Source organism: Bos javanicus, chromosome X (assembly GCF_032452875.1).
Source record: "Bos javanicus breed banteng chromosome X, ARS-OSU_banteng_1.0, whole genome shotgun sequence".
Lineage (NCBI taxonomy): Eukaryota > Metazoa > Chordata > Mammalia > Artiodactyla > Bovidae > Bos > Bos javanicus.
The window spans coordinates 109,226,696-109,241,068 of NC_083897.1; the positions used below are offsets into that span (position 1 = coordinate 109,226,696).

The 14,373-nt window shown below is 38.7% G+C and overlaps 1 protein-coding gene across 4 annotated transcripts in view; it reads right to left on the bottom strand.

Annotated features, from left to right (window-relative positions):
- Nucleotides 1-14,373, bottom strand: part of CFAP47 (cilia and flagella associated protein 47) — a 485,875-nt gene that overhangs the window by 35,854 nt on the left and 435,648 nt on the right. For all 4 annotated transcript variants that reach the window (XM_061410459.1, XM_061410458.1, XM_061410460.1 and 1 more), the window contains 2 exons: nucleotides 11,749-11,920; nucleotides 6,444-6,605 (listed from right to left, as the gene is read on the bottom strand). In XM_061410459.1, the coding sequence (XP_061266443.1) occupies nucleotides 6,444-6,605; nucleotides 11,749-11,920 (334 nt within the window). The remainder of the gene's footprint in view (nucleotides 1-6,443; nucleotides 6,606-11,748; nucleotides 11,921-14,373) is intronic.

Here is a 14,373-nt window from a genome sequence, read left to right on the forward strand (position 1 = left end):
CTTATTGGACACCTTAGCAAAGAAGATATACATATGGCAACTAAGCATTTGAAAAGATGCATCACACCATATGTCATCAGGGAAATGCAAACTAAAACTACCTACAGTGAGGTACCACTATACTTTCATTAGAATGGCTGAAATCAAGAACACTAGTACTACTGAATGCCAGGAAGAATGTGGAGCAACAGTAACTCTCACTTATTACTGGTGGGGATGCAAAATGGTACAGCGACTTTGGAAAGCAGTTTGGTCATTTCTGATAAAACCAAATACACTCTTTGTGACCCCTATACAGTCCACGGAATTCTCCAGGCCAGAATAATAAAGTGGGTAGCCTTTCCCTTCTCCAGGGGATCTTCCCAAACCCAGGGATCGAACCCAGGTCTCTCACATTGAAGGCAGATTCCTTAACAACTGAGCTATCAGGGAAGCCCACCCTTACCATAGGATCCAGCAATCATGCTCCTTGGTATTTACTTGAAAGAACTGAAAAGTCACATCTACGATAAAATCTTCACTCAGATGTTTATACCCGCTTTATTAATAATTGCCAAAACTCAGGAGCAATCAAGATGTCCTTCAGTAGATGAATGGATAAATGTACTGATATATCCAGATAGTGGAATATTATTCAGTGCTAAAAAGAAATGAGCTATTCAAAGCATTGAAAGACATGGATGAAACTCAAATGCATATTGCTAAGTAAAAGAAGTCAATTTGAAAAGGCTATGTACTATATACTAGTCTGAGACTCGCTGACTGCAAGTCCCTTGGAGTCTCAGTCCAGGGACTAGGAGATCAAACCAGTCAATCCTAAAGGCAATCAGTCCTGAAAATTCATTGGAAGGACTGATGCTGAAGCTGAAACTCCAATACTTCAACAGAGGAAAAGATGGTTGGATGGCATCACCGACTCAATAGACATGAGATTAAGTGCCGGGAGCCACCACGGGAGATCCCACCCATGACAAGATCATGTGGAAGAGCCATGACAAGCAAGGCAGATCATTGCTCAAGGGACCACCTGAATCTGCTCGAGCATGTACCCCAAAACAAGAATCTGTCTGTCTTACTACTTTGTGCCTTTCACCAACTCTTCTGACATTAACAGGGGGCTATGCCCAACCACCTTTCTCTGGAAAAAGTCCACTTAGGGCTTTAGTTAATAAGTCTCCTGGGCATGAAAGGAATATTTCTATTTTAACCCCTCTGTTGGCATTCTAGCTTGCCTGACAGGTTTATCCATACTCTTGCAATTAACACACATGATTGTTCACAACTCCCCAACCTTGAAAGGCACAGGAAGCCAAAACATTCTAAAAGTCCTAATGAGCATAGAGCCCTTTAAGAGATGCAAAATTATCAGAATAGATAGTACTGGTAAAGGGCTTCATTACTGGGCCAATGCTTGCTGCCAAGTGCCCATATCCCTTATCCACTGTGCACCTGGGAGTGCATTGGTTAACATAGTTGGAATGTAAGAAAAACAAGTAGCAGCCTTGGAATTAACCACATCAGACCTTTGAGCTAATTGGTTCTTTCTTTGTTGTAACTCACTGCACCTTTGCTCCATGAGAATGTAACTCTGTTTAGTACTTTCTGAGGCTGGGAGAAATAAAGAAGAAACACTTAAAGGGAAAACAAGTTTTATGGCTGATCAGCCTTTATAAAAAAAGGGTCATAAAATGTCCACAGGCCTCCAAGGCCAGAAGATAATGTACACAACATTGTTTATGGGAAAGGTATGCAGAAAAAATCCTGGTTTTGATAAAGACAAAATAGACGTAACGTTTGGGCTGACTGTATGACTTTGCATCTTTCATTTTCCTCTACGTACAAGTCAAGGTATAAAAGTTCCTTTTGAAAATAAAGTTATGGGCCTTGCTCACCGAAGCTTGGTCTCCCCATGTCATTCTTTTTTCCTTTTCCCTCCTTTTCACTCTGTTCTTCTTTCAGGATGACTCCTTGGAACACAGGAGCTTTATTGGCTTTCTGTGTTAATCAAGGAAGATAAAGCCCTGTTCTCTGCTTTGCTATCCTTTCGCCTAGGCCGTCATCCTGAGGGTACCCCTGGATCCTGCTGGGGCTGGACCCTGGCAATTAAGCAAGCTCTGGGAGTTGGTGATGGACAGGGAAGCTTGGTGTGCTGTGGTCCATGGGGTTGCAAAGAGTCGGACACGACCCAGTGACTGAACTGAACTGAACTGGCATACTATATGATTCCAACAACACAACATTTTGTAAAAGACTATGTAAAAAAGCTACTGAGACAATAGAAAGATCCGTGGTTTCCAAGAGTGGGGTAAGAGAGATAAATAGGGAGAGCAAAGAGGATTTTTAGGGCAGTGAAAATTCTCTGCATGATACTATAATGACATACATATATATCATCATGTGTGTGCTCCATCACTCAGTCGTGTCTGACTCATTGCAACCCCATGAATTGTACCCGTCAGGCTCCTATGCCCATGAAATTATCCAGGAAAGAATACTAGAATGGGGTGCCATGCCCTCCACCAGGGGATCTTCCTGACCCAGGGATTGAACCTGAGTCTCCTGCATTGGCAGGTGGATTCCTTACCACTGTGCCATCAGAGAAGCCCATATATCATCATACTTTTGACCAAACTCATAGGATGTACAACACCAAAAGTGAGTCTTATTGGAAACTATAAACTTTGGATGGTTATGATGTGTCAATGTAGGTCTAACTTTATTAAAAAATGTACCATTTATGTGAGTGATGTTGATAATGGGGAAGGTTACACATGTGTGGGAGCAGGGGGTGACAGAAATCTCTGTGCCTTCCTCTCACTTTTCTTGGAAACCTAAAACTGCATAAAAACCATTTAAAAAATCCAGTACATAGTGAATGATTCTATTTATATAAAATATCCAGAAAAGGCAAGGTTACAGAGACAGAAAGCATATCAGTGGTTGCCAGAGATGAGGGGTGGGAATAGGGGTTGACCGAAAAGGGGTTTGAGGGAAATTTGGGGGGAGATGGAAGTACTAGTGGTAAAGAATCCATCTGCCAATGCAGCAGACATAAGAGATATGGGTTCAGTCCTTGGGTCAGGAAGATCCTCTGGAGGAGGGCATAGAAACCCACTCCAGTATTCTTGCCTGGAGAATGCCATGGACAGAGGAGACTGGTGGGCTACAATCCATAGGGTCACAAACAGTTGGACAGTACTGAAGCAACGAAGTACTAAGTTGCTTCAGTACTGTCCAACTCTTTGATCATGAACTCCTTATTGGCAGATTCAGACCTAAACTGAAGAAAGTAGGGGAAACCACTAGACCATTCAGGTATGACCTAAATCAAATCCCTTACGATTATACAGTGGATGTGAGAAATAGATTCAAGGGATTAGATCTGACAGACAGAGTGCCTGATGAACTATGGACAGAGGTTCGTGACATTTACAGGAGACAGGGAGCAAGACCGTCCCCAAGAAAAAGAAATGCAAAAAAAGCAAAATGGCTGTCCGAGGAGACCTTACAAATAGCCGTGAAAAGAAGAGAAGCAAAAAGCAAGGCAGAAAAGGAAAGATATATCTGTGTGAATGCAGAGTTTCAAAGAATAGCAGAGAGAGATAAGAAATCCTTCTTCAGTGATCAATGCATAGAAATAGAGGGAAACAACAGAATGGGAAAGACTAGAGATCTCTTCAAGAAAATTAGAGATACCAAGGGAATATTTCATGCAAAGATGGGCTCAATAAAGGACAGAAATGGTACCTAACAGAAAGAGAAAATATTAAGAAGAGGTGGCAAGAATACACAGAAGAACTGTACAAAAAAGATCTTCACAACCCAGATAATCATGATGGTGTGATCACTGACCTAGAGCCAGACATCCTGGAATGTGAAGTCAAGAGGGCCTTAGAAAGCATCACCGTGAACAAAGCTAGTGGAGGTGATGGAATTCCAGTTGAGCTATTTCAAATCCTGAAAGATGATGCTGTGAAAGTGCTACACTCAATCTGCCAGGAAATTTGGAAAACTCAGCAGTGGCCACAGGACTGGAAAAGGTCAGTTTTCATTCCAATCTCAAAGAAAGGCAATGCCAAAGAATGCTCAAACTACCACACAATTGCACTCATCTCACACGCTAGTAAAGTCATGCTCAAAATTCTCCAAGCCAGACTTCAGCAATATGTGAACCGTGAACTTCCAGTTGTTCAAGCTGGTTTTAGAAAAGGCAGAGGAACCAGAGACCAAATTGTCAACATCTTCTGGATCATCAAAAAAGCAAGAGAGTTCCAGAGAAACATCTATTTCTGCTTTATTGACTATGCCAAAGCCTTTGACTGTGTGGATCACAATAAACTGTGGAAAATTCTTCAAGAGATGGGAATACGAGACCACCTGACCTGCCTCTGGAGAAATGTGTATGCAGGTCAGGAAGCAACAGTTAGAAGTGGACATGGAACAACAGACTGGTTCCAAATACGAAAAGGAGTACATCAAGGCTGTATGTTGTCACCCTGCTTATTTAACTTATATGCAGAGTACATCATGAGAAATGTGAGAAATGCTGGGCTGGAAGAAGCACAAGCTGGAATCAAGATTGCCTGGAGAAATATCAATAACCTCAGATATGCAGATGACACCACCCTTATGGCAGAAAGTAAAGAGGAACTAAAAAGCCTCTTGATGAAAGTGAAAGAGGAGAGCGAACAAGTTGGCTTAAAGCTCAACATTCAGAAAATGAAGATCATGGCATCTGGTCCCATCACTTCATGGGAAATAGATGGGGAAACAGAGGAAATAATGTCAGAATTTATTTTGGGGGGCTCCAAAATCACTGCAGATGTTGATTGCAGCCATGAAATTAAAAGACGCTTACTCCTTGGAAGGAAAGTTATGACCAACCTACATATCATATTAAAAAGCAGAGATATTACTTTGTCAACAAAGGTCCATCTAGTCAAGGCTATGGTTTTTCCAGTGGGCATGTAAGAATATGAGAGTTGGACTGTGAAGATAGCTGAGCACCAAAGAATTGATGCTTTTGAACTGTGGTGTTTGAGAAGACTCTTGAGAGTCCCTTGGACTGCAAGGATATCCAACCAGTCCATCCTAAAGGAGAGCAGTCCTGGGTGTTCATTGGAAGGACTGATGCTGAGGCTGAAACTTTGGCCTCCTCATGTGAAGAGCTGACTCATTGGAAAAGACCCTGATGCTGGGAGGGATTGTGGGCAGGAGGAGAAGGGGACGACAGAGAATGAGATGGCTGGATGGCATCACCGACTCGATGGACATGAGTTTGGGTGAACTCTGGGAGTTGGTGATGGACAGGGAGGCCTGGCATGCTGTGATTTATGGGGTTGCAAAGAGTTGGACACGACTGAGCGACTTAACTGAACTGATGGTTTTTCCAGTAGTCCTGTAAGGATGTGAGAGTTGGACTATAAAGAAAGCTCAGTGCCAAAGAATTGATACTTTTGAACCTTGGTGTTGGAGAACACTCTTGAGAATCCCTTGGACTGCAAGGAGATCCAACCAGTCAATCCTAAAGGAAATCAGTCCTGAATATTCATTGGAAGGACTGATGTTGAAGCTGAAACTCCAATACTTTGGCGACGTGATGCAAAGAACTGACTCATTTGAAAAGACCCTGATGCTGGGAAAGACTGAAGACGGGAGAAGAAGGGGACAACAGAGGATGAGCTGGTTGGGTGGCATCACGGATTTAATAAACATGAGTTTGAGTAAACTCTGGGAGTTGGTAATGGACAAGGAGGCCTGGCGTGGTGCAGTCCATGGGGTCGTAAAGAGTCGGACATGACTGAGTGACTGAAGTGAAAACTGAAGGATGAGTTCGAAACCTAGAATGTGGCTATGATTGCAAATTCTGCACATTTAAAAAAAATATTGAAATGTACACTGACAATGGGTGAATTTTATGGTAAGTATGTTATACCTCAAAAAAAGCTGTAAAAACATTTTTTACATCTGAGAAAGGTAAAAGTATTACTGTCATGCTGCTTATGTTATCACAAGTATAACAAAGATAGCTGTGACTAAGCAGAATAATACAGAAAATGGAATCTCAATGTAGGTTACCTAATCACCTCTACCTAGTTAAATCACTTAATAGCCCCAAACCATTAAAATTTACTGAGAAACCTCCCATCTATCTTTGAAAAAATACATTAAAACACCTTTTGAAAAACAAATAGAAATATTCTAAATTTCAATATCTATTTACTTGTTCTTATTGTTCTTTGGTATTCATTTTGTGGATTCTATTTTCCAAGTTTTAAATAACAAATATGAAATATATAAAGCTTTGATTCCTAGAGGCAATACTTCTCTGACTTAACCAGAAAAAGATGATATAATAGAATTTTCCATCTTAAATTCTGTTTCCCAGTTCAGCATAAATTACATTCACAAAACCAGTTACACACATATGCTTGATGTATTACCTTGACTGACTTGTCAGCCTGAAGTCAACAGTAGCTTCCTTAAATAAACCAATCCCTTCAATATCAAAGACCTCATCCACATCAGGTTCAGTAGCAATCAGCATCATGGGAAACGTCCAGATCCCATCTGTCATGCACTCTACTTTCAGTGTAACTTGAGACCTTGAATAGAAAAAGAGATTTATAAAGGATATTGCAGGAAAACAAGCAAAGGGGATATAGTATAGCAGGTTAACATCTAAGGTGAAAATGTAAGTAAACTGTGGTTTCAGTAAAAAAAAAAAAAAAAAAAAAAAACTGAAACTTTTAATTCTTTTAAAAAATGTAGATGGAAAAGATGTGGATGGGCTGTTTACATCTAAGGAATAATTCTGTAGGTCAGAGTCCCTATTATTACCCTCCCTTTGAGGTAATTATTTCACAGGGTATCTCATTTACTGTCTAGTTACTTACTAAGAATTAGTAACATTTGTAGAATTCACTCTACAAATTTTCTGTACCCACCATAGAATATCATATTACTTAAGAATCTGAGGAGAGGTTGGCAAATGGACCCAAGTGTTACACTAAAAGGTATTCCATAAGGGGATTTTCTGTTCAAACTAAAACATCATGAAAAAGTTCTTTGAACTCTTGCTTCACATAGAAAAATTATATTTTCTGTGAAAACTTACAATGCCCCCAAAGCTGACTTAAACTGAAGCTTTAAAAAATTAAATTACAACTGATAAATATCATGAATACTTTACAATAACATGTAATTGAATGGCAATTGAATTGATGAAGACAGTAAATATAGCCTTCTAAGCAGTTGGCTCTGAAGAAGAGTGGAGACATAGTAGCTGACGGTGAAGAATAGTTACTCATGTGTTTGCTTGCTTCGGGTGGAAATAACTCAAACACATAGCTCTATAGTTGTAAGCCATATCATATGTCAGAATGGACCAAGAAATCACAGTCTTCTTACATAAATCTTTTAGAACAGTTCTGGGAACTCTTAGCCTCTTTAAATTGGACTGTGAAATTATTCAACAATTTGGGGAACAGTTAGATAATATATTATCAAATTTGAAAGGTGCAGACACTAAACCAGTTAATTCACTATTAGTAATTTCCCTCAGATATACTTCAAAGATTTCAAGAAGCAATGTGTATAAGGATGTTCAATGCTGCATTCCTTATACTATAAAAAAAAAAAAAAAAAAAAACTGGTACCAAAAATTTAAAAATATCCCTTCAATACAGTGCTAGTAACATTAAAATGGAGTAGCCCTCATAAACAACAAAAGAGTCCAAAATGCAGTACTTGGGTGCAATCTCATAAACGACAGGATGATCTTGGTTTGTTTCCAAGGCAAGTCATTCAGCACCACAGTAATTCAAGTCTATGCCCCTACCACTAATGCCAAAGAAGCTAAAGCTGATCAGTTCTAGGAAGACCTAGAAGCCCTCCTAGAACTAACACCAACAAAAGATGTTCTATTCATCATTGGGGACTGAAATACAGAAGTAGCAAGTCAAGAGATACCTGGAGTAACAGGCAAATTTGGCCTTGGAGAAGAGATACCTGGAGTAACAGGCAAATTTGGCCTTGGAGTTCAAAATGAAGCAGTTCAAAATGAATTCTGCCAAGAGAATCCACTGGTCAGAGCAAATACCTTTTTTCAGCAACACAAGAGACAGCTTTACACATAGACATCACCAAATGGTCAATACTGAAATCAAACTGATTATATTCTTTATAGCCAAAGATGGAGAAGCTGTATATAGTCAGCAAAACGAAAACCTGGAGCTGACTGTGGCACAGATAATCAGCTTCTCATAGCAAAATTCAGGCTTAAACTAATGAAAGCAGGGAAAACCACTAGGCCAGCCAGGTAAAACTTAAATCAAATCCCCTATGAATATGCAGTAGAGTGACAAATAGATTCAAGGCATTAGATTTATTAACAGTGTGCCTGAAGAACTATGCATGGAGGTCCGTAATACTATATAGGAGGAAGCAAAACCATCACAAAGAAAAAGAAAAGAGCAAGAAGGCAAAGTGGTTATCTGAGGAGGCTGAAGAAAGAAGAGAAGTAAAAAGCAAGGGAGAAAGGGAAAGGTTACAGCCAGCTAAATGCAGAGTTCCAAAGCACAGCAAGGAGAGATAAGAAGGACTTCTTTGATTAACAGTGCATAAAAATAGAGGAAAACAGAAGGGGAAAGACTAGAGATCTCTTCAGGAAAATTGGAAATATCAAGGGAACATTTCATCCAAAGATGTGCACAGTAACAGACAAAAACAGTAGAGACCTAGTAGAAGTGGAAGAGATCAAGAATAAATGGAAAGAAAACATGGAAGAACTGCACGAAAAAGATCTCAATGAACTAGATAACTGCAAAGGTGTGGTAAGTCAGCCAGAGCCAGACATTCTGGAGTGTGAAGTCAAGTGGGTCTTAGGAAGCACTGCTGTCAGTAAAGCTAGTGGATGCAATGCAATTTCAGTAGAGCTATTCAAAACTCTAAAAAGTGATGCTGTCAAAGTGGTGCATTCAGTATGTGAGCAATTCTGAAAGACTCAGTAGTGGCCGCAGGACTGGAAAAGGTCAATCCTCATCCCAGTTCCCAAGAAGGGTAGTACTAAAGAATGCTCAAACCGTTGGACAATTGTACTCATCTCCCATGCTAGTAAGGTCATACTTAAAATCTTGCATGCTAGGCTTCAGCATTATGTGAACAAAGAACTTCCAGACATCCAAGCAGGGTTTAGAAAAGGTACAGGAACCAAAGATCAAATTGCCAACATTCACTGGATCATAGAGAAAGCAAGGGAATTCCAGAAAACCATCTACCTCTGTTTCATCAACTACGCTAAAGCCTTTGACTGTGTGGATCATTAACAAATTGGAAAGCACTTAAAGAGATGAGAATACCAGACCATCTTACCTGTCTCCTGAGAAACCTGTATGGAGGTCAAGAAGCAACAATTAGAACCCTGTATGGAATAATTGATTGGTTCAGGATTGATAAAGGAGTACGAGAGGGCTGTCTGTTGTCATCCTGTTTATTTAACTTATACACTGAGCACATTATGAGAAATGCTAGGCTGGAAACAAGATAGGTAGGAGAAACATGAATAACCTCAGATATGCGAGTGATACCACTCTAATGGCAGAAGTGAAGAGGAACTAAAGAAACTCTTGATGAGGTGAATGAGAAGAGTGAAAAAGCTGATTTAAAACTAAATATTAAACAAACAAACAAACAAACAAAGATCGTGGCATCCGGCCCCATTCAGTTCAGTTCAGTCGCTCAGTTGTGTCCGACTCTTTGAGACCCCATGAACTGCAGCACGCCAGGCCTCCCTTTCCATCACCAACTCCCGGAGTCCACCCACACCTATGTCCATTGACTCGGTGATGCCATCCAACCATCTCATCCTTTGTCATCCCCTTCTCCTCCCGCCCTCAATCTTTCCCAGCATCAGAGTCTTTTCCAATGAAAAAACTAAAGAAAAAAAAAGGTCAAGGTCTTAAGGAATAATATTTTTGTTTTTACTATATTTTATTTTTTGTAAAAACACATTTAAGGCTCTGACCATTACTCTTATTATGTCAGCAGTATTCTATGAAAGGATAAACATGAAAAATTACCTTGTTTTTACTGTTGTGCAACAGTGTTAATATTTTCTTTAACAAACCCATGAAAATTTTGTTGTACTTTTTACCATGTCAATCAGGAAGAGAAGATTTAAATTTGATACTTACTTAAATTATGTAGGAACAGTGTGATTTGGGTATAATTATTTTCTTGTTCTTTTTTCAAAATTTAAAGCTATTGGTTTTATTTATTTATTTATTTATTTTAATCATTTAATGGTATGTCTTGCAGTGAACCATCCCAAATACATATGGAAGAAGAAATGACAAAAACAAATGAGTATGTGTGCATAAAATAGAATTATTAAACTACATCAGAACACCACAAGACACTCACAAAAATTTATAAATCATGAATATAAGTTGTCCTAAATCAGCTTCTCAAATATTCACCAAGAAGCTCTAAACTCACCAAATGTGGAACAAATATAAATTCACATTGGTTCTGTTCATACTCACTAATGATAACATTTTCCCCTTCTGGTTTTTGCTGGTAATTTCCCTGTCACTGAATCAACATAATACTAAGCTAAATGTGAAAAAATACTAACATATAAATGTTGAGTCACTAAGTTGTACCCGACTCTTTGTGATTCCATGGACTACAGTCCACCAGCTCCTCTGTCCATGGAATTCTCCAGGCAAGAATACTAGAGTAGGTTGCCATTTCTTTCTCCAGGGGATCTTCCTGGTCCAGGGATCTAACTTGTGTCTCCTGCTTTGCAGGCAGATTCTTTACCACTGAGCCACCAAGGAATCCCATAGAAAAGTAAGAAAATTAAAAAAAAAAGCCCATAGAAAATTATGAAAATAATGTTTAATATGTACTTTCTTTTTACAATCTGATTTTATTACTGCTTCCTGAAGGGGACCCTGCTATCTTTTAGTTATTAGACTACATTCTCAAAGCCACTTTAAATACACACATGGGTACATTGAATGCATAGTTAAATTATAGAAATGGTTAAAAGCACAAGTAATATTGTCAATTGTTTTTTCATGGCCAGGCTGTATTTTGCACTTATTTGCAGTTCTAATCAGTGTCTCTGTATCAAGACATAAAATCCTGTCTCAGATGTGACCTATCATACAGTATGAGTAGATGCTAAGTATCAGTTGCCTAAAAACTAAATACAAAGACACTGGACGAGGTTTTCCAAAGGACAGGTATTCAAAGCTTACTATTCGCACAGACTCCAGTATGACCCTCTTATACTTTACCTTTAGTACAATGCTATGGTTTTGAATGGTAAAATGGTAATGACAGCAATCGCAAAGGAGGGCACTCAGCAGTTTCGTCATTTGAACTGGTTCTGAGAAGTAGTATGGAGAAATTCCATGTTGCCAATGTATAGCACCAAGTCTGCAATTAAAAATTGTTTTTCAAAGTAGACAGCCCTGTTTTGCTAATAGCATATCCTAATGACCTTGGGGAGGTCACAATTCCTGAAGGATATCTCAGATTTCTAATAATTTGGACTATTCTTTTTCATTAGAATACTTTTCACATCTGGATAGCTAGAAATAATCTATTTACCTCAATAGCATCAAAGAAGTAATGCAACTGACAAATAGAAAGATGGAAAGAAAAAGACCACATTATTTAGTTTAAAAGAGTAATAATATTGTTTAAAGAAATTAGGGTTTGTAAAAGCAGGTTTACCTCACTGGTTTGTTTGGTGTAAATATCAGACTGAAGACCAATGTTATCTGCTCATTATTGGCATTATAAGATTTTTTGATCAAACATAGAGCCACGCAGGATTCCAAACTAGCCTCTTCATCTTCAGATTCAAATTCAATGCCATATTCAAATTCACGTTTCATAGGTTTGTCTAAGAAAATCAAGATTTAAATGCATTTTAATTCAACTAAATACATATAGATTCAAAATCAATTATACGTCAGCACTAATCATGCATAGGTATTTAGAGTGAAGGAGAGGGTATATGTTATTTAGCTTTGTGTTTGTAATACCTAGTGCGTTACCAGGTATATAATAGTATTCAGTATGCTTTTAAAAGTTAAATAAATGAATGGATATAGAAAAAAAATTCACCCACTATCCTTAATCCCACCATTCTTAAATTTCAGACTAATAAAATAAGAAATAGACAAATGGAAACTAAAAATTAACATTTACTATAACATTTACTATTAACATTTACTATAAACACAATATGATATGCTGTATATATTAAAAGCTTATAAACATAATTTATAAAGAAAGTCACATTTAATAATTACTCAGTAAATCCCAAGTCACATTTAATAAGTACTCAGTAAACCTTATTAATGTAAAATAACAGACTGATCCATAATCTTATAAGATCTTTTTTCTTTTTTTATGTACAAAAATAAATCTCAGACCTTCTGAATTACTAGCTTTCATCCTGTTGACCAAATTGGCAATTGTTCCTATTGATAACCATTCTTTGTTGTAGCAAAATCAATATGTCTACATTTAATATATTGATTTGTTCTGGGGATGGGATATGGAAATGTTCCATTGGAAGCCATACTCCATACTGAGAAGCAGCATTTAAGAGTTTTAGAGTTTTTAATGGGAGATGAAATTTCCACTGCATTCAAATAACATATTTTTCAAAGCAAATACTATTGAGATCTGCATCTGTTTCTGCTTAATTATTGAAGTCTTTATGGGAATGGCTGTGTCAGAATCAAGATAGGAAATGAGAAGCTAAATTTAGTTTCAGAAGCATTGAAATCCCTGTAGGGAATCTGTTACTATAGATACCATAATTCTAATCCTAAGAAGATCCACTGGTACAAAACACAGACCTGATTATCTGCAAGGGGAGGACAGGGGTCACGCAAGTAGGAACCATATTAGTACTTTTTACACTTTACATATTTCCCTTGTTTTAACTAAAATATAGTGATATGAACACATAAGGAAGAAAAATAGAGTCAGGTGGTACAAAATCCTAACAAACTGACATTCTGCATTGTGTCTTCAAGCTAACAAAGTAGAGTCTCTGCATTTTATTTGAAAAGTCGTATTATCAAGTTAAAAGCATACTTTTTGCAATGTTCCCAACTTGGAGAGAATCTGTATAGTACTTTTATGTGTACTGGGTTGATCAGAGCTAAGTCAGTGAGACCAGTGTAAATTAGTTATCATCTGATTGTTGTATAAAATTAATTAAAAATAATTGATTAAAATTAAGCAGAAGAGGCTATGAGAGCTCAGGTCCTGGGAACTTGACTGCTAAGGTCCTGAGGAGGAGACCATAAATACTAAAGTTAAAAAGAAAGTTGATAAGGGCATCCTGCATGTAGACAAAGAAAATACCTCTTAGGCATCAGAGCAGCATGAGGGAATTTTCCACCGTGCGAATTACCTCAGCCTCTTTGGGAAAGAACTCAAGTATGACAAATATAGCTCGTGACTTTGAAAGAACAAATGCATACTTCTAAAAAACATTTAAATACATGTCAGTCAGTCAGTCAGTTCAGTTGCTCAGTCATGTCCTACTCCTTGCGACCCCATGAATCACAGCACGCCAGGCCTCCCTGTCCATCAACAACTCCCGGAGTTCACTCAGACTCACGTCCATTGAGTCAGTGATGTCACCCAGCCATCTCATTCTCTGTCGACCCCTTCTCCTCCTGCCCCCAATCCCTCCCAGCATCAGAGTCTTTTCCAATGAGTCAACTCTTCGCATGAGGTGGCCAAAGTAGGAGTTTCAGCTTCAGCATCATTCCTTCCAAAGAAATCCCAGGGCTGATCTCCTTCAGAATGGACTGGTTGGATCTCCCTGCAGTCCAAGCGACTCTCAAGAGTCTTCTCCAACACCACAGTTCAAAAGCATCAATTCTTCGGCACTCAGCCTTCTTCACAGTCCAACTCTCACATCCATACATGACCACAGGATAAACAATAGCCTTGACTAGACGGACCTTTGTTGGCAAAGTAATGTCTCTGCTTTTCAATATACTATCTACGTTGGTCATAACTTTCCTTCCAAGGAGTAAGCATCTTTTAATTTCATGCTTGCAGTCACCATCTGCAGTGATTTTGGAGCCCAGAAAAATAAAGTCTGCCACTGTTTCCACTGTTTCCCCATCTATTTCCCATGAAATGATGGGACTGGATGCCATGATCTTCATTTTCTGAATGTTGAGCTTTAAGCCAACTTTTTCACTCTCCACTTTTACTTTCACTGCTACTGCTAAGTCGCTTCAGTTGTGTCCGACTCTGTGTGACCCCATAGACGGCAGCCCACCAGGCTCCCCCGCCCCTGGGATTCTCCAGGTAAGAACA